Source organism: Onychomys torridus, chromosome 12, assembly GCF_903995425.1.
Source record: "Onychomys torridus chromosome 12, mOncTor1.1, whole genome shotgun sequence".
Classification (NCBI taxonomy): domain Eukaryota; kingdom Metazoa; phylum Chordata; class Mammalia; order Rodentia; family Cricetidae; genus Onychomys; species Onychomys torridus.
Genome location: NC_050454.1, coordinates 15403957 through 15426835, shown reverse-complemented (window position 1 = coordinate 15426835; position 22879 = coordinate 15403957). Strand labels below are relative to the sequence as shown.

The window sequence follows — 22879 nt, the reverse complement described above, 5'->3', positions numbered from 1 at the left end:
CCTGTGTGCTGGTGACCAGTGTTCCATGAACTCTTTTTCCTCCATCACATGGTCTCAGTGCTCCCAGCCCCGAATCTCCTGTTAGAGGCTCCGTCCTTTATGTCCAGCCCGATGTAGTTTCAAGGTGGGTCCAGTTTCCACCTCCCATTTCCTGTACCCCAGCTGTGCTCCTTTCCCTCTGGGCTTTAAGTATGGTCTCTACCAAATTCCTAGCTCCTGCCCCTGAAGGCTTTTCTTATAACTCCAGTGGAATGGCCCCCTTCTCCATCTACACTTACATATATGGTCATGGAGCTATACTGATCATTTATAATTCCTGGGGTGCCTGTGTCCTTTCATGTGACATCTGCTTTGGTTTCCCACTGCACTATACATTCTTTGGGTGTGGAAATCATGTCCTCTCCTGAAGCCCAAGAGTTGTACAATTAAAATTATGATAATAATAATAAAAAAGAATCAAACAGATGGAGAAGATGCTAAGTGCTCTAGGGTTTGGATGGAAATATTACCATCTCGTTATTAGAGGCAGTTCTGTTATTGTTAACGCTGTGTACTTTGGAGCCAGGTTCCAGGCTTGATTCCTGGTTTTCCACTGAGCCCTAAGATCCCAGTGACTTCTCTCTTCTACACTCTTCCTTGGTTTGTCTATAAAGTGGGGACATTAATCGCTCTGATAAGATGTAAATGCAATGCACAAATGTGATGTTTAGTACTTATTGTTAACGTGGGCACACTGGAGAGGGGCTCTCTAAATTAGGTTAGCCTCTGGACATGCCTGCAAGGGATTATCTAGATGAGGTTCATTGTGGTGAGAGAATCCACTTACTGTGGGCAAAACCATTCCATGGCTACAGTCCTAAACTGAATAAAAAGAAAGCAAGCTGACTGTTGACTGATTTACTTCATGGCTGCAGATACAACCAGTGGCCCCATCTCCTGACACTGTGACTTCTCCACCATAATTGACCATGCCTCATTTCTGAGCCAAAATAAACCTTTCTCTCTTAAGGGTGCTTTATCATAGTCAAAGGAAAAGAGACTAACATATACAGGAAATCCTTTGGATAAACTCTGATCCACGGCCAGCCCTCCATACATATTAGCTACTGATGGCATTGCAGAATGCCACTGTGATTCAGGCACTGTCTTGAAGACTTTCAAAATCTGTCTCATAATTTTCCACAAGTTTTCGTATCAGTGTTATCCCCACTTGCTAGATAAGAACATGAGTCCACAACAAGGTTAACCACCTTGCCTAAGGTTACCACTGTTTCCTCTTGGGAGCATACACCCCCACCCACAAACACACAAGGAAATATGTGACCATCATGCTTCCCTATAGGAGCTCAGCTTCTCTAGACCTGCCAGATACTCTTCAGGTCATGCTGCTCATCCCAAGCCAGGAAGACTGGACCATTAGCAGTTTCACCTAAGTGGGCAGGCTGCCCAGGCCTCTGGTCCCCATGAGACAAAGAGGAACAGGACTGGCATTTCCTTTGAGCAAAGGACTTTGTGCTCAGGGCCTAAGTAACTCTGTGCCTTAATCAGCCGTCTACACTGGATTTAAGTCATTTCAGAAACAAACTTTCTTGGAGTGAAGCTAGGGTCACTTGGGCCTGAGTAAAGCTAATCAGAAGAGCAGCACCTCATCCCCACCAAACCCACATTACCTGCCACTTCCTTCTTGCCATGTACTTCTTCATCCGGTCCTTGGACAGCTTCTTGGCCTCCATGTTCTTGGTGTCCTTCATCAGCCATGGGTGCTGAAGGCATTGGGTGCAGTCCAGACGGTTTCTGATGGAGGCAGAGATCAGAGGATTTCTGAGCAGGAGGGGACCTCAGAGATGAAAAACGGGAAGCCATCTGTCCCTGATTCCACAGGGCACAGCCCAGGGCTGCCTGTTCCCAGCTCACACACAATGATTGGGGCACTGTGTGCTTGCCCCTTTCTCTCCTTGCTCTGGATTGCACTGACTGGACCCAGCCTAACCACTGGCAGATTCTCAACTTTCTGGGGTCCAAACGGGTCAGAGTTACAAGGCAGACGTGCCTGATACCATATTCCAGGGAGGTTTTGCCATTCTGCTGGTCACATGCAGGCCTGATCCTTTTGCCTTTCCAAACAGGGAACGAGAATGAAATGGTAAGACAAAACCTGTGAGAATCTCTGAATTTTCATGTCTTCTAGTGTGGCTGAGTATCAGGTTTATCCTGTCACAGTCCAAAGAGGTTGTGCCCTACCTACAACTCCTAAATTAGAGCAGCCTAAGGATGGCATTGTGATTCATTTACTCATTCTGGGAGCTTTTGGAATCGAGAAACATTTCAGGGTCATCACTTTAAGAGCAACAAGACTAAGTCCACAGAACCAGATGCTAACAACAAAGAAAAGTGGCTAGAAAGAAGCACAGCTCAGTGTGGGGGGCTTTAGATAGAGGGATCAGGATGTTTCCAGCCGACTCATACTCTTCAAATGTCTGCGTTTTGCATGTATAACTTTATAACAGACATTAAAAAACAGTGATGGATAGATAGCGGTCTTTAGTGGAAGATATGCTGGCTTTAAGGATTTAAAGGAATGTAATGCTTTACTCTGTATAATGAAGCTTGTTCTTTGGTGGGTTCATTTGATAAGCACAGAGGTGGCCAATTCAGCTTGTTGCTGGAGTATTTTAAGGGCAGATGGCAAAGTGGGGTGTACATACAATGCTTCCTCTATCACATCTTCTATGAATGAAGTCTAGTTTAAGAAGCCATCCTTGGGCCAGTGTGAGCGATCTGTCTTGGGAGTAGGAACCTTCACCTTGAAAGGGAATCCAGACTCCCACGACATTCAGATTCTTTTGGGGGTTGCTAACTTCTGACACAACCACTGTGGCCACTAAGAGGCTGGGACTGCATTGTGAAGAAGTGTGACTATCTCTCGAGGAGTCTGAACCTGGGAGGCTCAAGAGATCGGAGATAGGTGGCCACTGAAGTAGGCACAGCCATCTAAGAGGGTCTCCAGGGGTCCCTACAGCAGCTGCTCTCTCCTGTTCCCAGGGTGGGAGGGGACAAGCTACAGCACAGGGAACTACAAACCAGGTGGCCGGGTGAAAGTCAGGTTGCAAAATCACCCACTAACTCCGAACCTCTTGCCTACCCCTGGAGGTGGCTGCCCTCTCCTGCTCTTACCACATCACCTGTGCCAACACCGCCCTTCTTGGCACAGTCAGAACTATCTCTTATTGCCAAATCCCACTCAGAGCTGGGGGTAGAGTGGGGGTACTGGGAACAGGTTCTGCTCTGGATATTTATTTGCAGAATGGGGTGACACCTGATACCCTGGAGCTCCCTGCCCTAGCAGCTCTCCTGAGGAGCACAGAACCTCCCAAGCAGAGCCTCTTTCTTCCCTTCTGGCTTTAATTTAACTGACTCCACTCACCTGGAGAGACACCCCAATAAGCTGTGTAACCTCAGCCCACCTCTTCTACCTAGCTTCACTCCAACTATGACAAAGCCTCTGTGTTTTATCTGTCTTCACAGCTTGCCATCACAGGCGGGGACACCCCAGCATCTGCTGTCCACCAATTTGTTCTATGTTAGAAGGAACTGAACCGCATCTAAGGAATAATTTCGATGTGAACAAAACACCAAGCCAGAATAATCTGAGGATATAAAGAGGACCCTCCAATGGGCTGTTGGCTGTCTCTGTTATCTATGCCTGTAAGTCAAGCAGGCACTCGGCATCCCCCTCCACTTCCACCCCCCCCCCCCCCCCCCCCGGCCCTGACAAGGGCCTGCAGGACTGTGAGGGCCAAAGCCAAACAGACAATATAAGGCCAATCATCACTGAGAAGCTGTCCTTCCCTTGAGACCCTTGCTCAGGGTCACCATTCCAATGGGGTTTCTAAAGTGGGTGGGGTGTCTGGCACCAGGAAGCAGGGACCACGGCACACAACCACTGACTGGGTCTCTCAGGGGCCACTCATTCCTCTTCAGGGAACACAGGAGTGGTGTGGAGCCAGGAAGAGGGAGCTTCCCAGATGAAGGAAGGGCCTGCCTCCCAGCACCAGCCCAGAGCTTGACGAGACTGTGGTCCCAGCTTATTACTTCATATCTTTCTTCAGCAAGTTACTGATGAAATCCTTGGCGTCATCCGAGATCTCATCGAACGCCTCATCATCGAAGTCCCAGGTGGCCGAGGTGACGTTGGCTAAGGTCTCATTGTCATTGTCACCCATGAAGGGGGACAGTCCGCTGACCCTGGGGGAGGAGAGCGGAAGAACAAGAATGAAGGAGATCTGAGCTGGGAGGGATGGGGTGGGAGGGGGAGCATGACTCCCCTAAGTGAGTGCTGAGGTCAAAGGTGGGGGCTCTTCCCTGTACTCTGAAGCTCTTTCCTTTCCTCTACCTCCGAGAAGAAACCCGATGGCTCCTGTGTCTCTCCTCAGTCGCTCACGGCACCCCCTAAGTGACCCCTAGATTCCCCAGCCCCTTTACATCAACCACCTGAGAAGCTGACGTGGACAGCTTGCTGAATGTGCACACTTCCACTACTTACAGAGCGGAGCCCAGAAACCCCTCCACCCTCCTCTTCCATCCCTCAAGCCGGCTCCCACCCCTCACAGAGCCTTCCCTGAAGCCCCTTCTTTCCATCTATACTCTTCCATAGTCTCCTTTCTGCTTCTCTATACACCTCCAGATGTGGGGGGCGGGGCACCATATAGCGACGACTCAGCAAATGTGAGCCTCATAAACATGTGAGCACTTTTAATCAGTGAGGAGGCGGCACAGGCCGCCTGAGGCTTTTGTTCCCCTGGAAAGCCCACCCACGGGCTGTGTGGCAGAGGACAGAGCGCGGCCTCTTCATTAGCCGGCTGACCTTGGGTGCTTTCCCCACCCTCTGGACCACTTTTCTCTTCATGCTCTAAACTAGTCTCTGACTTAACTCTATAGCCCCTGTTCCGTCTTCACTGGCAGCAGGCACTGAGCACACTTTACCACCTGCAGTGTAAAGATCTGAAATAGATGGACTTGTTTCATCTCAACCCCACCCCAGAACACAGGTAATTTTCACTTCTTCATTATACAGAGATGGTAAGTGAGGCCCAGGCACAGGATTGCTTAAGTAACCTGCCCAAAGAGTGCCAGACAATGAGATGTGAGCCCAGGAGCCCGGATCCCCAGGCTGACCCTTTACTGCTGCTGCATGCTCACATGTTTATGCAGATTAAGAAAGCAGTGTGCATTGCACTAGCACACGGGACTGCTCATAGTTAGGGTTCATCTGGCACCATGTATATCATACAGTTTTTCTAGATAACCTGTACTATCATCTCCCAGTAGCCTAAGCCAAATACGGGTTGGAGGGCAGCGATCTCAAAGTCAGGAACAGACAGAATCTCAGTCTCATTTGTCCCCTCCAATGAATCTCTCCTTTATGCCAGCAACGCCCTCACCTTGCACGTCAAACCAAGGGCTGACTCTGTGAGTACATGACCTGCACAGCTGCCCAGAGTCCCACCCTGAGATGGACCCCACGCCTAGCATTAATGCTCAACTGCCACCATTTTTAAATTCTTAATAACGCTTTAACAAATAGCCCGACCTCTTCAGCTTGAAAATTACATGTGTAGTCCTTTCCTGCCCCTGTCCAAGCCCCATGAAATACATCTCGGGCCCCTTAAGGCAGGGTTTTATGAGCATCCTTCCCCCAATCCTTATTAATCCACCATCATAAACCACAACACACGGACAGCTGCTGGAGCTGTTCAGCATTCAAAAGGCCTCCGCTTATGAAATCTGCTTGTACCCGAACACTGTGCTTGAACAACACCCACTTGAAACACTGGGAGAAGGAGGAGCCCTCTGCTGAATGCAAGAACAAAGAGCTTAGAGTTGGTGAGTGTGTACTTTCTCACTCTACTTGACATACTCGGGCTTTTGAGTAATACACCATTGTAGATGGCTTTTCTTAAAGCAAGATGCTGACTGAGGTCTACGAGGGCAATCTGAATCATTTTTGGTCACGTACCCATGAAGTCCTGGTAGAAGGTTACCAGTCTTTGAATTTACACTATCTGTGCTACTCCATCTTGACACTATAGTGACCTTTCAGCTCCCCCACCTCTGTGATGTGGGTGGCCTAAGCAAGCTCCACCAAGATGCAGACTGTCTTTGCCTGTGGGCACCTGCTTCTTCTCACCTCTACATTTTCTATTTGAAGCAGGAAGGGGGGGGGGGAGTCCTGCAGTGCTCCAAAGGAGAGCAGGAAAAGCAAACAGTCGTGCTGAGGAATGCCAAAAGGGCCCCTTCTGCATGTCTCCTTTCCTAATTAGGACTTGGAATCCTGCAAAGATAGGTCTTAATCGCTGTCCACGTCGCAGGCGTGGGGAGCCCCAGCCTCGGGCCCTGGCACTGCTCTTTCCTGGCAGCACACCCATCTGAAACACTCTGTCCTGCCCAGCTCTCCGCTTGCCCCAGGTCCTCTTGAATTAGAAACCTACAATATTGGTACATGGCATGATGGCTGAGGTAGAGTTTGGATATTTTAGTAATGCTTCTGTTTCTGGTTATATTTCTGCTTCAGTGTGTAGTATAGTGCAGACTGGCCTGGGATTCCTGATCCTCCTGCTTCTGCCTCCCAGGTCCTGGGATTAAAAAACCACTTAGTTTGGGGGTTCAATTTTTTTTTCTGTTTTAGACTTTATTGCTAGAATCTGCAAAAAGGGTCATGTGTCTTCTTCTCTTAGAAAAAAAATAACCTGTCAACCAGTTGGCAAATACACTGATGCTGCCTCACAACCCTACCCAGCGTTATCTGGTCTTAAATCAAAGGACTTACCCAGTTTTCATAAAACTGCTATCTGTCTGGGCAAGTTCTTGGATGCTTCTCTCTCAAGCATGTGGAGTCTTGACATTTCTTCTCAAATCTGAATCATGAACACTTCAGGGTGTTCTACTTTCTCTCTCTGTCTCTCTCTGTCTCTCTCTCTCTCTCTCTCTCTCTCTTTTAAAAAAAGATTTATTTATTTATTATGTGCATTGGGGTTTTGCTCGCATGTATGCCTGTGTGAGGACACCAGATCACCTGGAATTGGAGTTACAAACAGTTGTGAGCTGCCATGTGGGTGCTTGGGGATTGAACTCAGGTCCTTTGGAAGAGCATCCAGTACTCTTAACTTCTGAGCCAGCTCTCCAGCCATGTTATACTTTCTTTTTTGTTGTTGTTGTTGTTGTTGTTTTGTTTTTTCAAGACAGGGTTTCCCTGTGTAGCTGTGAGCCTTTCCTGGAACTCACTTGGTAGCCCAGGCTGGCCTCGAACTCACAGAGATCCACCTGGCGCTGCCTCCCGAGTGCTGGGATTAAAGGCGTGTGCCACCACTGCCCGGCGTGTTTCACCTTTTCACTGCTGGGCATTAAACCCAAGGCTGAAAGCATGCTAGACTAGGCTTATGCCCCTGTACTAGATCCCCCTTCTTTCTGGAGACCTCCTTCCCCCGGCTTCTCCCTCCCTGTTTCCTGAGTACTGGGTGTTCCCTTACCTGTCTCATCCCTGCTCTGCCATTCCTGGCCCTGGCAGCCATTACCAAGTCCCCTTTTCTTGTTGCCCTCATCCTCCCAAACCCAACTGTATACAAGTCAGGGAAGTGCCCAGAAAGGCAAGTGTGGGGCTGTAGGCTCTGTCTGCCCTGCCTGGGACTGGGCTGCCCTCCCCTCTGCTGAACCCAGCCAGGGATGCTTCTCCTTCCCTGCCTCTCTGCTCTCTTCCCAGTTACGACCTTCAAGTCTGTCACCCCCAACTCTGACTCTGGCAAACATGACTAAACCCCCAGTTTAGTCCTCGGCTCTGCCCATCAACCTGCCCGACTCTTTTAAATCATCCACTGGGGATCCTTAAGACTAAAACGGGATAAAGCCTAAACCCTTCGGAAGCCCTCAGTAGTTCTGCCGGCAGGCACGTGGCCACCCCGCCCCCCCTGCCCCCCCTCCCCCGCAACCATCCACTCATTTAGTCAGATCATGTCTGTGACTTTAAAGACAGTGAAGGAGCAAGTGTAGTCCAAGAGACATTTCCATGCTCTCTGCTCTCCTGACATTCCACCCCGAGAGAAGAACAGGCCTCGGCCTCAGATGTGATGATAAAGCTCTGCTGTGGGGAGATTGAGAATTAAGCAATGCCAGATGTGGTGGCATTAATGCCAGTTGGATCCCGCCCCTCCTCCCCCCGCCACACTGATGTGATGATGGTGCTGCCCCGACAGGTGGTGAACATGGTAAAAACCCACTATTAGCTGGCCCATGATATCCAGTAGCGTTCACTGGTCCTAGAGAGGTGTCAGGAGGATGTTCTATACGAAGGTGGAAGAGGCCAAGGAAGGAACTGTTAGATAGACGACAGCCCAGCTCTAACGAGAGGGAAGAGGCAGGGCAGAAGATGCTGCAGGGGCCACTTAAGAGTTTCTTCCAGCAGCTTCCAGCAACAGCCCCAGTTCTGCACAGCAAGGCCTTAGGGGAAGCCATCGGGCTGCCCCCACTTACGTTTTTAGCATCGTGTGCTCTACCGAGAGCTCCCTAGATCTAGAGAGGAACTCCCAGATTTGGACAGGCCCTTAAGGAGCACTCCAGAAACCTGTCAGAGCAGTGGGTGAAGCCATCAGGACACAGAGTGGGGGTCGAGTCTACTTGCTACCTGCCTCTCATCCCTCTCTTTGCTCCTGACACCAGGCCGGTTCCTGTACATATAGGTTGTCTTTCCCATTTTAAAAAATTGTCCTTCTTTCTTTTTTTTTCCCCCAGCAGGTTGCATTTATCTACCTCTCTATCTATCTCTCTCTCTCTATCTATCTATCTATTTATTTTTCCATTCAGCTCTTTATTAAACAAGTCAGAAGGCGTCTTGGCAGAGACACATCTTCACAGTGTACAAGATTCTCCCACAACAGGAGAGTGATAGCACAGATGAGGATATGCAGGTCCTGGTTTCTACCAAACCCCAAAAAGCCTTCCTTCCCTAGGAAGAAAACATGGTTTCCCCTTTACCCGACTACAGCCACAGAATGGTAGATTGGTACAGCTAATCAAAATTACTTGCAACCTGATGCCACAGAAATGCTCTTATTTACATAACAAGCATTGCTTCCAGGGATATGGTACACAAATTTGCTCACCCTAACCCCAAGAGGATTCCTGTATGGTTAACCATGGAACCAAACAGTAGGTTTTGGTTCTTTTTTTCCCCCTTTCTATTTTAATAAAAAGAAAAAAGGAAAAAAGTTACAACTAATATAAGAAAAACTATACACAGAAGTACAATAATTATATCATATATACAAGCAAAAAATACCTAAACAATGACTAGTCCATTTGCATTTCAAATTCAGACAAATTCAGAGAAAATAATTCCATTATCTACGCTATTTTGGTAAGTCCAAAATGTACCTGATTCACTTTCTATCCTAACTTATATTACTAACAGAACTATCTTATAACATCTTTCAAATTTATACACTTGCTCTTTATTGAGTTTCTTTTCTAAAATTCTTAACAAGGAAGTCCTTATTTCTTATTCTTCACTTTAAGAGTGAGCTAGTAAACAATGGAGGGAGAGAGTAGTATCTAAAAGAATTTACTTTAAAACTCAGTACTCTTCTGACCCAGTAAGCCAAGTTCCAGATTACATTTCCAGTGGAAATGCACAGTTATTCTCTCCAAAAACACGTGTAAAAAACCACGTGTTCCAGAAGCCTGTAACACTACAGACTGGACACTACCTCATTCACTGGATTATGTTCACACAATGGCATGCTGCATGGCTTAGATAATGAGCCCTCCACAGCTGTGTGTAACAGTATGAATTAGTCTCATGGCATTGAGTAAAAGAAGCCAGTTGCTTCCTTCTGGGTCATTTTCTGAAGTCCAAGAACAGACAGAACTGACCCCTAACTTCAGGAAAAGAGAGAGAGAGAGAGAGAGAGAGAGAGAGAGAGAGAGAGAGAGAGATAGAGAGATAGATTACGTTGGTCCCTGGAACAGTAAGCATGAGAGGACCTGAGGTCTGCAGGATCCTGGCTGCGTTTGGTTTTTTGCTCCAGTGTGAGACACAGGGATGTGTTCATTGAGCAGTCCAGTTACCATTGCAACTCCTGGTTTGTCTGGGACTATCCCCATGTGTATGCTCAAAGTCCCATACCCTAGGAAACTATTAGTTCTGAACAAAATGGAACAATTGGTCACCTGCCCAGACCATGGTAAGTGGCCAGCCATGCAGCTTCCATGGCCCCAGTCACTTTGATGTCCAATACAATCAAATCCCTGCCATGGCCCACTCTACGTTTGTGCTGAGACCAGACCTGCTCTTGTGAAAGCCAGCAGATCAGATGATCCCCAGGCCATAGTAAGGGGAAGCCTCCTGTGGCAGGTAGTGCTGCAAGTATTGGGACCAAGCTAAGCTATAGCACTCTGACTGGAGTGAGCTCATGAAGCGTGGTTTCTGCAGGGCCCAGTGCTTCACTAGGGCACAGAGACCAAAATGAGCTCTGGCTGGCCCACTAGCCCTAGAAGAGACAGGCTGAGCTATTGGGCCTCTGTTCTGCACTTAACCAGGAACAGGGAGAAAAAGCATCCAGTATAGTGTCCTCAGTCACCAGTACCTCCTCCCAGAGGGCACAGGGAGAGGCAGAGACATGCATGGGCTCTTCTCTGGCCTGGAGGAGGGTGACTTTAGGCAGGGGAGGCAGTGACTCTCCACGGTACAAATGCTATGGCGTAGGTCTAGATGAAGGAGACTGTCCTCACGGGCCATGGTGATAGTAAAACTCTGAGGATGTGGAAAGCCTGGCCACACCAAAGCTTTTCTAACAGTCCTTCTTAAATCGACTGGGCATTAAGAGTAACCTTTCACCCTGGGAGGCTGAAGACCCCTAATATCTTAGAGAGCATTCTTTGAGAACCTCCTTAAACATTTTTTTTAAATTGCTCTGTGTGTGTGTTTGTGTGTGTGTGTGTGTGTGTGTGTGTGTGTGTGTGTGTGTGTGAGAGAGAGAGAGAGAGAGAGAGATAGAGAGAGAAGAGAAGAGAAGAGAGAGAGATATTATGTGTGTATATATGCATCTGATGAATTTGTGTGCACCATATGTGTGCAGGCACTCACCAGAGTACTTATCAAAAGAGGGCTTTGGATCTCCTGGAACTGGAGTTGTGAACAGTTGTGAGCTGCCTGATGTGGGTGCTGGAAACTGAACCTTTATTTACAAGAATACTAAATTTTCCTAACCACTGAGCCATCTATCTAGCTTCCTCAAATTTTCTGTGAAAAATGTTTACATTCCCCTTTGTTTGAATGACAGTATATAGTTTTGAAACAGAGTCTCATGTAGCCCAGGCTGGCCATGTAGCTGAGGGTAACCTTGAATTTCTTATTCTCCTGTCTCCATCTCTCTTGTGCTGGGACTGTAAATGTATGCCACCATATCTGGATGTTCTCATGCTTGCTTGGATGAGGACTGGACCCAGTACTTCAGACATACTGGAAAAGCACTATACTGGCTGAGCTACACCCCTAGCCCTGACAACAACAGTTTTAGCAGCTACATGTGTGCCATAGCTTTAGGGAGATCATCCTACAACTGCATGTGGCCAAATAAGTTCAAGGGCTACTTCCAAGGCTAATAATGACTGTGACCTGAAGCTTCATCACAACCCAACAAAAGTACGTGGGGTTTAGTTACTCCAAATGCAACCTTGGACAGACAATATGGGTGTCTGGCTCCTGTTATAAGTGTAGAATCTTGGGGCACCCAGTCCTGAGGCAAAGCTTGCAATCTGAGGCATTACTACAGAGACTGATGTATATTGCCAAGCACTGGTGTATACCTTCGGCTTTTCCTCTTTCCCTCCAGCATTGCTAACTAATTACTGTATTGATCTGTTGTCTGTTCTTCCTATATAAGCCTTTCCATTAAGAATGCTTATTAATCAGTACCTGTACTGGAGTGAGAGATGAGCCAGGACTGTGGTGTCCATCCTGGGCAGATGGGGTTCTGCCCTTGGAAGACAGTGAAGATGCCCACCTGGGCTTCCTGTTACCTCGTAAGCCTGACCAAAGCCCCCAGGCTGCCAACGCTAGGAACAATGAGACACCCAGCATGGAGATCTTTATGTGTGGCATTCTATGTGGCTAGAGAAGGGTGATGCAGGCCACGGACTTACTGGGAGCCCAGAAACGGTGGGCTGGCAGAGATAAGAATGAAAACCTATCACCCTTTTGCTTGGAGGAGGTGGTCCCCAAAACGATCCACCCTCATCTCTCTCTCACTGTAACATGGCAACTTGGGGGCCCTCTTGTGAGAGTGTCTCCCTTCCCCACCAAGAATCTTGGGACTCACAGAATGTAGCAGATGACTCCGATGCTCCACATGTCTGTGGCATAACTGATGGGTTCATAGTTGATCACTTCAGGAGCTACAAACTCTGGGGTCCCAAAGAGGACCTTCAGAGACCCGGCATTCTCTGAAACCAGAACAGGGAGGGGGGTCAATTGACAGCATATCACAGAGTTGGGGTAGGCCCTGCCCTCGTCTGTGTAATGGGCACAGAAAAGGGCGTCACCTTCAGGTGTGCTCCACACACAGGCAACCGGCCTCCTGTCAACACACCCACCCACCAGGAAAACCAACAAGCTATATGCTCCCCTTAAATGTCCTGAGTTGGGCAGGACGGTAAAAGAGGGCATTAGAGTACCTGTCCCTGAGTGGTCCTTTCATAAGCCTGTGTCTCTAGCAAGCTAGTCAGTCCCCTAAGGTAGAGATAGGACTTATGCTCAATGACCTCAAACAGACTGTGATGCTAACATCCACTCTGTCTGATGTACTTTGTTACCAGCTTCAAAAGGATTTCTCTTTACATTGGATAATTCTTTGGTCCTTAAAAAGCTTAACATTCTCATTAATGCTAGGACATAGGGATGATTCCCATGACACTTAGGACAAAAGAGGTGCAGGGAAGTGAAGCGATTCCCCTGTCTAGCTCATTAGAGATGGTCAGGACTGGGACCCAGGTGGTCTGACTGCTGGTCCAAGTTCCCCACACTCCCCATCCACTGCCTCTCCTATTTATTCTAAACCTCTTGTTTCTCCCTTCTCCAGTTGCTTGGACAATAGTTGGAGAGGCCTAACCTCCAAAGTGGTATATCTTGGCCCTAAGGGAGCAGAGATGCCTATTGGGGGACCAGAATCCATCTCCGGATTGGAGATGTCAGCAGTGGTTTGGGAGCCACATCTGGTCTGGTTCAACACATCAGGACCCATGTCAAATATTCCAAACAAAGGCCTTAACAGCTTCCACAGCCTGAATTTTCCACTCCAGCTCACACCTAAGTCCCCCTGCCGCATTTGAACTGCTTCCCTGTTCTTTGGTGTTCAGATGCTACGGTTCTCACAGTGTCCCGCTACCAAGGAACTGGAACGCTGTGTTCCTTGGGCTCTGTCCTTGCCAGCTCCCGAGGCCAGTGCTTCCCTATTTGTTCCATTTATTGGTGGTTACTGGCCAAAGGGACGTCCTATGTACTGGCCATCATCCTACCCATCCCCGTGGCAGAAGAGAATAGAATTGGCAGGTCTGCGCAGTACCAGAGAGGGCTCTGGCCTCACTGTGCTCCAGATGACCAACACATGACCACACAGAGTGGATATGGGGGTGGGGGTGGGGTACAGGGGGCACAGTTGCTGACCATAAAGACGTTGGTGCCTGGAAAGAGGTTCTGACCACTCCCCCACACCTTCTTCCTACTGAAGATATCAGAAGTTGGAGTGAAACAGCAAGGCACTGATAGCAGAGGGGCCCCAGGGCATGCTCAGCTGGGTCCAGGGTTCCTATGCCAGCCTCAGCACTTCACTGGAACCTGCTGAGCAAAGCTTTGGAGAACCTTGATCTCTTCAAATATGTCCTTCCCCCAGGTAAGAATGAATGAGGCTAATACATTCTCTTTTAATGTGACAGTACTCTGCAAAGTGTAGCACAATGCAGATGTGAGAAGCTGTCATCACCAAAACGAGTCACTGTCGTCATCGTCATCATCCCCCACCACCGTCCCCATGGCCACCAGCAGCAGCATTGCCACCATCCTCAAATACGTAGTTACCGCCAAGGTGCTCCCTGTGTAAGGACTATGGCTCATTGTGCACCAGCAGCCTAACAACGCTATGGGCAGGTCCTGTTTACCTTAGGGAAAAGGAATTTCAGGCTGAGAGTGATAGAGCAGCAAGCGGTAGGGGCTGGGTTTGAACCTGAGAAGTCTTCCTGGTCTCTACCTTGGCTCCAACACTGTACATTTCTAACACGCAGTGTGTAGAACGCACACAGCCACCACCACCGTGACAGGTAGATGGCCTTACCTAGTCTTCGTGCCAGCCCGAAGTCAATGAGCTTGATCCTGGTGCCTGTCTTGTTGACACACATGATGTTCTCGGGCTTGAGGTCCAGATGCACAATGCCCTGCTTGTGGATGTACTCCACCCCTTCCGAAATCTGCCTCATGTACTTGATGCACTCTCGCTCCGTCAGCTCAAAGTCCTCGTCGATGATGCGCTCAAACAGCTCACCCCCTGATACGCTGTGAGGACAGGAGGTGGCAGGAAAGACACTGCAGTCACATCATAGGAGTCTAGGGACCAGAATGGCAGGGTATCCTGCCAAGGTAGACTAGAGTGTCTGTGTGTGCACACGTGCTTGTGTACATGCCAAGTTTCTGCAGCTTTCCAAGACCCATTCATTCTTCTACACATATACCTGCTAGGCTAGGCTACTAGAGGGCCCGGGGAAGCATCCGAAATCTGGGGAGCCCTCAGGCCAGGCATGAACAGAGAAATAAGGACAAGATTGCCTTATTTAGAAGGGTGATCCCTAGCAGTCTTTTTGTCTCGTAGACCCCAGCGATGCCTTCTAGATACAGGGAATTAACATTTCAAATACTCTTTTTTTTCTTTTTTTTTAATTCAGAATATAAGAATGTATGTGCATAGCCAGAAAACGATCTTTGATAATGAGAATCCTCAGCACGTTTCTGGAATTAGTTGGATGGAGCCTATTGCAGTAGTAGCTGTAATAGAGTTGCTCTCTCCCACTGTAGCTAACTTGTTGCTTCTACCTGGTAGACTTTGTGCCCTGGGCATGTGTAATCCACTCTACTTCCACATCTGGGCATCCACTGCTAACTTCAGGGGGCCAGCATGTGGCCCCCTGCAAATGCACAGCCCTGATGTCGAGGTGTACAGTCTTCTCTGATCACCCATCGCAGACCTTGAAGCCCACTTTCCCTGCTCACTGCTCAGAGAGTTTAAAGCCTACTCTTGGCAACCTATGTAACGTCCAGGTATCAGGAAACTCAGTTTTCAACAGTGGCCTGTCGGTCCACTTCTGGTACTGTAAGCCCAAGAGGTGGTACTTCTCCTAAAAGGAGTCACCATGAATGCACAGTGACAGGTGTGAATCCAGTCTCGGAGTTTTACAAGTTGACTTGTCACTGACCCTTGCAGGAGAGACAGACAGCAGAGCCTGCATACCTCCATCATATGATCCTCCGGAAGGAAGAGCTGAGTCGGGTAAAGGTCAGTGAGTATTCCTGGCCACTAGAAGGAGCTAGAAGAGATGCTTTAGAGCCACCCAGAGGAGAAAGACCCTTCATAGCCAGCAGGTGGCGACTCTTGCCCTGAAGCCTTCATTTCGACTGATTTCCAGGAAGGCTCTAAGATAGTGGGTTTTTTGTTTTTTGTCCCCCCCCCCCCCGCCGCCCCCAGAGCTGAGGACTGAACCCAGGGCCTTGCACTTGCTAGGCAAGTGCTCTACCACTGAGCTAAATCCCCAACCCCAAGATAGTGTTTTTGAACCTGTGAGTGGCAACCCCTTGGGGGGGGGGGTCAAACGACCTTTCATAGGAGTCACCTATCAGATATCCTGAGTACCAGATATTCACATTATGATTCACAACAGTAGCAGAATTACAGTTATGAAGTAGCAAAGAAATAATGTAATGGTTGGGGGGTCACCACAACATGAGGAACTGTATTAAAGAGTCACAGCATTAGGAAGGCTGAGAACCACTGCTCTAAGACAAACTCTATTGTTAGCCCACAGTCTCAGTTTCTTCATCTGTAAGATAGAGACAAAGACATCACCGCCTCACAGGTTTGCTCCCAAAACGGACTGAGTTAACAACATAGGCAAAGGACCCAAGGGTACCAACATGTTAAATATCTTTCTTTCATTTTAAAGAATCATTTGGGTTTATGTTGAAAATACAGATTCTTGGGGCTGGGGGAGATGGCTTAGGGGTTAAGAGCACTGGCTTCTCTTCCAGAGGACCTGGGTTCAATTCCAAGCACCCACAGGACAGCTCACAACTGTCTGTAACTCCAGCTCCAGGGGATCCAATACACATGCAGGCCAAACACCAAATACATATAAAATAAAATTATGCATCATTTAAAAATCATATATAAAAAAGAGAAAATACAGACTCACAACATCCTTCCTCAGGGATTTGACTTTGTAAAGTCTTGTGAGGAATCTGAGGCTCCCTTATTTTAGAAGTCCCCGGATCACTGGAATGACCAGACATGTTTAGACATCCCAGATTACTCTGCTCTGGCTCCTGTGAGGAACTGAAACTCCAGCTCCCTGAGAAACCCTTCCCTGTTCCCACACAGATGTCCCTTCCTCCTGAGGGTCTCCATGCCGTGTCTGGGCTTTGTCTGTCAAGCTGGTCTTGTCTCACTTGCTGGTCATCACAGCTGCATGAAACCTGGCTCATCTCCAGGCTCACATCTGCAGCCACCAGCATCTAGCACAGACGAGGTGCCCCCAGATGTCTGCCTCTAAGTTTAAACTGTTCTGAGAAAGCAGCCATTAGTTCAACATCCCGGGACACTTCAGAGTAAGCGTAGATGTCTGAGCCATGAAGATCAGTATTAGCTCACACAGGCTCAAGTCTATTCAACTATATCTAATATATTTTAAAGGCATTTCTTTAGTCACCCCCTGGTATGGAAGGAGTTAAATGTTAAGTTTAAGCATAGTTCTGTAGGTTTCTCTTCAAAATGGTCAAGACTGAGGGAGAAAATATAGGTTTGCTAAAGACATGGGCCAAGGCGGGGCCAGATGAAATGTCTTAATAAACTGATAGTGAGTGAATCAATGAATGGATACTTACTGTCGTCAACACTACCCATCCCAAGGGACCACACTTATCTCCGGAGCTCTAGGTCTGGGCTAGCCTTCCCTGGCAGTCAGAGAGGACAATGCTATCCAGGGACTTGGTACCCAGTCTCTACTCCTTGTCTTTTGGCAGCCAGCTGGATGCTCTTTTGTAAACTTTACTAACAGTGGAACAAAGATGATATCAGCCCCCAGGGACCCAGCTGAAACTTCATATCCTCTTCCGGGCTCAGAGTCCCACCACCACTTGGCTAGTCCCAAGCACTTCCGACAAGGCAAGTCCAGGCCCAGGCCAGCAGCCAGGAGGACCCTTAGTTCTCTACAACTGGGGCTTGTCCAGAAACAAAGTCAGATAGGCTGTAGACCTGCTCTTCCTTGTTTCCCACATATCTGAGGCAGGGACTCTGGAATATATTTAATTTCAGTTTCTCCATCAAACAAGAACATAAAACCCCCTGCAGGCTGTCAACCTTTCCCCTGTGTGTGGCCATGCGTAGGACTAGGTTAGAGGGGTCAACAGGGGGAGGATGAGCCCCGGTTGAGTTCCTATCAAAGGGCCAGCCCCTAACCCTCAATAGAGGCTAATCTGGCATCTGTGCCTGTGAGACTCGCTCTGTCTGTGGGGGAGGAGTGGGGTGCGGGGATGAAAGCCAGACCAGCTGAAACCTCCTTACATTTCTCTGCTTTTTCCACCCAGCTTGCCAAGTCCCAATTCCAAGCTAAGTATGGTATTCTGCCCACTGGTGCCGCTGCTTGGCCTCACCCAGGCTCGCCTGCCTCCTGCCCCCCTCACGAACTTGCTCAAGGTTTAACTTCTAAAGATAAAGCATTTCTCCACGTCTTCACATACCCACACTGCTTGGATTAAACAAGCCATTCTAGAACAAATGTGAAATATCAGCCCACAAAGAGACTGAAAGCTGGGACAGGGTCACAGACGGGGACTCAATATTCCTAAAAGGGGGTGGTGGTAAAATTGACCATAAGATCCTAATGAAAAGGTTCTCTGAGTCCTTTATGATTCCACAGAAAGTAGAATTTCAAAGCCAAATGGGGAGCCTTGAGATTATTTAATCTAAATACCTTTTGGCTGGTAGTACCAACAATTAAAAAAAAATCACATTTCAATAGTAACAGAGCTTGAAAGCAGCTCTGAATATTAGAAAGGAGTATTAGATGTTCTACAGCATCTGCTTGAATGTTAAAATGCTCTCAGGTTACTTTTAAGTGGAATACGGACCAGAATACTGAAAAAGCCACCTTATCTTTCTTCTAATAGCTGTGTATGTCCAAGCGCTGAACCTCACTCACAAGCACTACTCCACCAATCCCACAGCGTTCATGAGGGAGCAACGGGTTCTTCTACAAATAAGATCACTAAGGATGGGCAGAGCTAAGTAACTTATCCAAGGTCAAATCACGAGAGGTGGCTGGGATCTGAGTGAGGGTTATCTGACTCAGGTCTGCACTTTTAACCATTTTTTTTTTTTTGTCCTAAAAGCACTTTTCGAGAGGAGCATGCCAAATGTCACTGTGATGAGGGAGAAAAGAGGCTCATCCCATTCCCAGGCCTGGTCCTTCCCAGGGAAGAATGCCTGCCAGAGTGGACAGCTCGTCTTCCCAAAGATCTGATCCCAAAGTTCAGGGTGCTCAGTGCAATTCTAAGATACCTTGAAAACCCTCAAGTGGCCACGCCCCTTCACCCTGCACAGCTTCACTTCTGGGATGCAAGCTATGGGTACACACAGGTGACAGGGAAAACACATGTGTGCGAGGCTGCAAGCAATGTCTGCAAAAGCAAAAAGAGTCGGGAAACCTCCTGATCTCTCTTAGCAAAAGCAGTTGGCTCAAACGCACGCACTGTGATGTGGTGGTGTCTGCTCTGTGAGGCCCCTCAGAGCTGGGAGGACGCGGGGCTTGCTGTGGAAGTGGTTTACCGAAAACTGCATGGTGCAGGACACCGAGTTCAAGCCACACATTGTGATAAAAGGCAGGACGGCAAAAGTGCACATGTGAGATTATGTTTGCATTTTCATAAAGAACTTTGGAAGAATACAACCAAACCCAATAAAACTGTTTACCTCCTGGGGTGTAGAAACAGGGAAGGTATTCAACTGAACAGATGGGAATAAGACTCCATTGTGTATTCCCTTAAATTTTTAATGTGATTTTTAATGAAAAAGATATACGGTTCAGCAAAGGAAACCCATGAAAAATGCAGGTGCCTGTGAAGGGCACCTGGCTTAATGATGCGTGTGTATGCATATGAAGGAGGTAGACATCTGGAGTATAGAGGAGACAATGGATTCTGGGAAAGCCTTGCCTGCAGGTCATCTGGTCCACCCCCAGCCTCTGTATAACCCAGCAGAGAAAGCACTGCTCTGGTGAGTGAGAAATCAAACCAGTTCCACAAGGGAGGAGTGGGTGTCAGTAAGAAGCAGCAAAGGGCTGGGGAGAGAGGGCTCCACTCCAGAATTCCGAGCTCCCAAATCTGGGGTCCCTTCTCTTTTGCAAGGAAGGCAGGAAGCTCCCCTGTCGCTCCTACCTGACACTACCTTCAGGTGAGAATGCCCCCGTAGAAGCAAGGAACCTGTGATAGCTGAGCTCTACCACAAGGAGACAAGAGGGAAAGTTTACAGTGGTCCCCAGGCTGTTAGCAGGCTGCTGCTCAGTGAGTCAGGGCCCGTTCTGGTTCCCACTGGTCAGCCCTGGTCACGGTGCTGGTGAGTATCTTGCCCATCATACCGTGTTGTGTGGTGGAGGTGGCTGGGTTGGGACAGCAGGTTGGGGAGGGGGCGGGTTATCCAGGCTACAGTGCTACTCACATCTCCAGAACCATGACGATGTTGGCCTTTTCTTCGAAGGCATCCACACACTGGACCAGCTTGGGGTGGTGGAGGCAGTTCATGATGCTGATCTCCTGGCGGATGTTCTCTTTCTCCTTGGCAGAATAGGCCTTGAAAAACTTCCCTGCCCAGATTTTTCTAGTTTTCTTTTCCACAAGTCGGAAGACTTGTCCAAACTTCCCACTGTCAGTGAAAGAAAAGGGAAAAGCCAAGCTGAGCTGAGCTCTCTGCAAAGCTGGGGGTGGCAAACTACAGCCCATGAGGCAGATCTGGCCATACTCTTTTTACAGAAGAGACTTAATGGAACACAACCTGCTCACTTATGTATTGTCCACGGCTATATAGCTGAGTAGTCGTGACCCAGGTATGTGGCTCACGGTGCTAAAATACTCTTGACCATTGAAGAACATCCTACTTAACCTTAAGGGTAGACTTCTTCCCTTCCCCGGAGGGACCCCTGGAGATGGGCTGAGGTCCTCCTTTCCAAATACAGAACTACTGAATGAATGTTCTTCCATTCCACTCCAGCACAGATGCTCTGGCAGTGGAAGATGGACTGGCTTCCCCCACTGGGAGCAGGGAGGATGACTTTCTCCCCAGAGCTGATGAGAGGCCTATATTGTGCCCTTGGTGTCCCTAAACCATCAGAAATAAAAGCTGAGCCATATTGTCTTTTTTTTTTCCTTAAAAAATATATATATAGCCCCGAGTATCCTCAAAATCACTACGTCCCTCATGACAACCTTGACTTGGAACATCTCATCCTCTTGTCTTCACTTCCTGAGCGCTGGGATGTGCACCATCACATCTGGTTTATGTTGTGCTGGCAGTGGAATCCAGTTCCTTGTGCCCATTAGGCAAACATTCTACTAACTCAGCTACATACCCCCCACTGCCTCCCACCATTCACTTTCTTTCTCTTCTCCAGAGACTGAGAGTTGGGGAGAGATGCATAGCTTGTTGGTGTCTGGGCACTGGTGTCTCTTATGTCCTAGGGATGGAGGAGCAGTCCATGGCAGCACAGGGCAAGTTCATCTAGGAACTATGAGGCTCCCTGGGCATGCTCATGCAACCCCAAAGCTGGCGCTGTTGCAGAGAAGGGGCTGCTCACCAGGCCCGGCTACTTCAGACCCAATGCAAGGGAGGCTAAAGAGAACTGATGCAGATCTGGTCCTTCTGCTTGAGTGCTGTGCTGGGAGCAGAGGCACGGAAAGCCAGGCCTACGGCTCCTTCAGAGCTGAGCCTGTACAGAACCTCAGGAGTAGCTCCAAAGAAGGCCCCCCGCCCCCGTGAGGGGTGTGCTTGTGGGTTATTCCCTCCCAGTCTGTAGGCTCTCATCTTGGGAGGAAGCTGTGTTTAGGACAGCACAGGAAGGGGCCTCTGGGGTGAGCTGTGGGTCCTGCACCACCCTCACCCTGGGCCCCAGAGGATGTTTTGAACTCCACTTACGATCCCAGTCGCTCTTCAATGTCATACACATCAGATACTTTCTGTTCAGTGTTAACTGTCACTGTCCGGTAATCGACCTCAGGTTCCTTTTCGTCTGCAGGGCACAGGTCAGGGTGAGCGTGAGCCATCGGTTTCCCCCTTCTCAGCCCCTCCAGCCCAAGAGCCTGTCCCGAAGGCAGCTGGCCTCCCTCACTTACCATCATCTGACACTTCCACTTCATCCTTTGGCTCTGGAGGACACAAGGGGGGACAGAAAGGACATGGCCATCAGTACTGAAGGCCGCCTAGATCAAGGCATGCTGTGGCTTCTCCAGGTGCCCGCACACCTGGATCACATGAGCATCTCCTGAAGTGGGCCAGCCCTTACTGTAAAAAGAGCCAGATGCAGACTGGCAAGTTCTGGCCTCCCCCTCCAGCCTCTTCCTCCACCATGGCTAGCCATCATCCCCTCCTCTCACCCAGGGACCCCCAGACATCTCCCCTTCCACATTCCTTCTGGTCCCTTTGGTATTTCAGAGCCTACATACAACTGCGACAATCCCGTTTTTTCCATGGCTTGAAAGCGAGCAACCTATAATTACTTTTGTTGTTAAATCTGTTTATACATTTTTGTCGAACGTTTGTTATTGAATTCTAGAAGTATAGCAAGCAGCTTGCCAGTCATGTGGGCACATAACATAACACACACACACACACACACACACACACACACACACACACACACACGGCATAGTCTCCCCTCCTTCCTGAAGCTTATCATTTACTTGTGTAGGCAAAAACCATAGAAACCTGAAGTAAGCATCAATTGCACATGTCATGTCATAATGCATATACCATTGTGGTAGGACTGTACAGTGAGGAAGGGGACACTGAGGACAATGATAAAGCCTGCAATTGCTCTCAGAAGAAGCCGTTGAGTGGCCTCCCAGGAGCAGATGGGATACAATGAGGGTGATGGACGGCACACACATGAAGCTAGCAAGTGTCCATGAGTGGCCCACACCAGCTGCTCCCATGCACATGCCCAGGAGTGAGGACCAGGGGAAGAGACAGGGTAGGTGACCCCAGACCTTGTCTGCTTCAGAGCCCCCAGGTGTCTTTGGCTCTGACATACACATAACGTCCTGATCTCAGCTAAGTGTCTTTCCCTTTCTGGACCTCAGTCTCCTTGTCCGTAAAAGAAAGGAGCTGTACAGATGACTTTTAGAGGCCTGACTAACATGATATGCCATGCTGTGTGATGCTTTGTACTCTCTCAGCCATCGTGGGGACCATGACAGATGGAAGGATGAAGGAAGGTGTCCTGGGGAAACAGAGCGAGCAAGGACATGGCAAAGTGATGACAAAGGTCATTGAAATGGAAATGTGTGAGTGTGTGCGAGTGTATTAGG

At 48.6% G+C, this 22879-nt stretch overlaps 1 protein-coding gene across 2 annotated transcripts in view; it reads right to left on the bottom strand.

Annotated features, from left to right (window-relative positions):
* Mylk (myosin light chain kinase) overlaps positions 1 to 22879 on the bottom strand; it is a 250871-nt gene that overhangs the window by 11106 nt on the left and 216886 nt on the right. For both annotated transcript variants that reach the window (XM_036203911.1, XM_036203910.1), the window contains 7 exons: positions 21686 to 21718; positions 21489 to 21582; positions 20019 to 20222; positions 14376 to 14593; positions 12369 to 12492; positions 4093 to 4245; positions 1671 to 1794 (listed from right to left, as the gene is read on the bottom strand). In XM_036203911.1, the coding sequence (XP_036059804.1) occupies positions 1671 to 1794; positions 4093 to 4245; positions 12369 to 12492; positions 14376 to 14593; positions 20019 to 20222; positions 21489 to 21582; positions 21686 to 21718 (950 nt within the window). The remainder of the gene's footprint in view (positions 1 to 1670; positions 1795 to 4092; positions 4246 to 12368; positions 12493 to 14375; positions 14594 to 20018; positions 20223 to 21488; positions 21583 to 21685; positions 21719 to 22879) is intronic.